General features: G+C 64.8%; 1 protein-coding gene across 1 annotated transcript in view; it reads right to left on the bottom strand.

The window, feature by feature from the left end:
- Positions 1–787: 787 nt before the first annotated feature.
- RTN4RL2 (reticulon 4 receptor like 2) overlaps positions 788–1,741 on the bottom strand; it is a 10,559-nt gene continuing 9,605 nt past the window's right edge. Inside the window, exon 4 of the mRNA XM_023756525.1 lies at positions 788–1,725. Coding sequence (XP_023612293.1) covers positions 1,380–1,725 — 346 coding nt within the window. The 3' untranslated portion in view covers positions 788–1,379. The remainder of the gene's footprint in view (positions 1,726–1,741) is intronic.

Consider the following 1,741-nt stretch of genomic DNA (forward strand, 5'->3'; position numbering starts at 1 on the left):
GAGCCTCACCCCTAACATGCCTAACTCCATCGTAGGTCCTTCTTAGTCCAGGCTCTTCCCTTACTCCAGCCTCTCCTCCCCACATGGGCAGATGCAGCTTCTGAGCATGCTTCAAGCCAGCAAGGCACCCCAACACAGGATTCTTGTCTCTCTGGTCACCCAGCCCCTTGGTTTCTCCTCTGACCTGGAGAACTGGTCCTCTGACGTGGTCCATCGCAGGAGCCAGGGACGGGCTGGCTGCAGGGCTGTGTACCGGTGTGCAGGCTGTGCACTGCGCATGGGCACTCAGCGCAGGGCACGTGGGAGCTGAAATCCAGCCCGAGGCTCTGCTTGCTGAGTGTTTGGTCTGGTGTGGGGCTGGATTCCCCTGCAGAAGAGGTGTCTTTTTCGGATTTGCTCGAAGTCGTGTTTAGGCTGGCTGTGACCATGGATGGCTGTGATTCCTCCTTGCAAGGAGGTGGGAACTGGGAGGGAGCCAGCCAGGCTGGAGGCCTTGCCCAGGCTTAGCTCCCTGGGCACCACACCAGTCAGGGTTGGCTGGAGCCATTTCTCCTGGACAAAGAGGAGTCGAGGTGCTGTCAGCCCCATCTTGGCCTGCCTGGGACTCCAGGCCACACCCCTCCTCCTCAGGCACAGCCTCTTCTCCCAGGGGGAGCAAGAAACTCTTCAAGGGCACAATCGGCCCCCCCCTTTCTCTAATCCTCCTGGCCCTGAAATCCTGGTGGTTCCTTGCCCTCCTCCCACTTTTGAGGTCCCGAGCCAACAAACCTTACAGAGGAGATAAAATAATAGAATTTTTAATAAATTTCCCCCCCAAACAACTTCTGTTGATCTTCACCACACAGGGGCCACGGTGGAGAGGAAAGATCTCTCCAGGCACCCTAAAAAGTGTCCCGGGTAGACGTAGGAGAAAAGTACTCCTCCCGTGTCGGGAGACTGAGAGGGGCTAGAGAAGCAGGGGCCCAGGGTCAGCCTGGCCCCGTGGGCATCCCTCCGCAGGGCTCCTGGGTGGGCTCCCTTCCGGAGCTTCTGAAGGCTCTGCTGGTGGAAGATGCTTTGCAGACAAAGTTCCTCTCGAGTCCGCGGTGGGCATTGCGAGAAGGGCCAGCGCCGGCCTGGGATGCCCCACCCCACCGTGGGATGGGACCGAGTTCATGGCCAGAGATGGGGAGAATGGGGCTGAGCCACCAGACACAGCCCCTTGGGATAGTCTTAAGCCAGCATCCCAGGAGGCGGGGAGAGGCGGCCTGGTCCCAGGGGAGGGCGGAGCAGGGAGGGGAGAGGGAGGCAGCAAGGCCAGGGGCGGGGATTGGGCCCGAGCTGCAGCTGGGGGCTGGGGGCTGGGGGCCAGCCCGGCCTCTGCAGTCCCAGCACCGCAGTCAGAGGTGGTGGGGCGCCAGGAGCAGGACGCAAAGCAGAGGGGTGGGGAGCCCGGCCGAGAGCGCGGGGCCGCGGGAGTCCGGGGCCACCTGGCAGGCTGCGCCCGGGCACGTCTGCTCCCCGCGCTGGTCCTCGCCCCCGTAGCCGCCCCAGTAGTCGTCCTCGGTGGGCGCGTCCCCGCCCGGGCGCCCCCGCGGGTCTTCGGCGGGCAGGTCTCGATAGAGGGTGGAGGGGTCGGCGGGGGGCGCCCCGGCCTCGGCCACCCCCACCCCGTACAGGTGGTTGGAGGAGCTGTTGCCGCGGGCCCGGGTTGCCGGGCCGCGTGGGCGCCGCGGGCGGGCAGGCCTGGAAGTCGGCCTCG

This window comes from Myotis lucifugus, unplaced genomic scaffold (genome assembly GCF_000147115.1).
Source record: "Myotis lucifugus unplaced genomic scaffold, Myoluc2.0 scaffold_97, whole genome shotgun sequence".
Taxonomy (NCBI): domain Eukaryota; kingdom Metazoa; phylum Chordata; class Mammalia; order Chiroptera; family Vespertilionidae; genus Myotis; species Myotis lucifugus.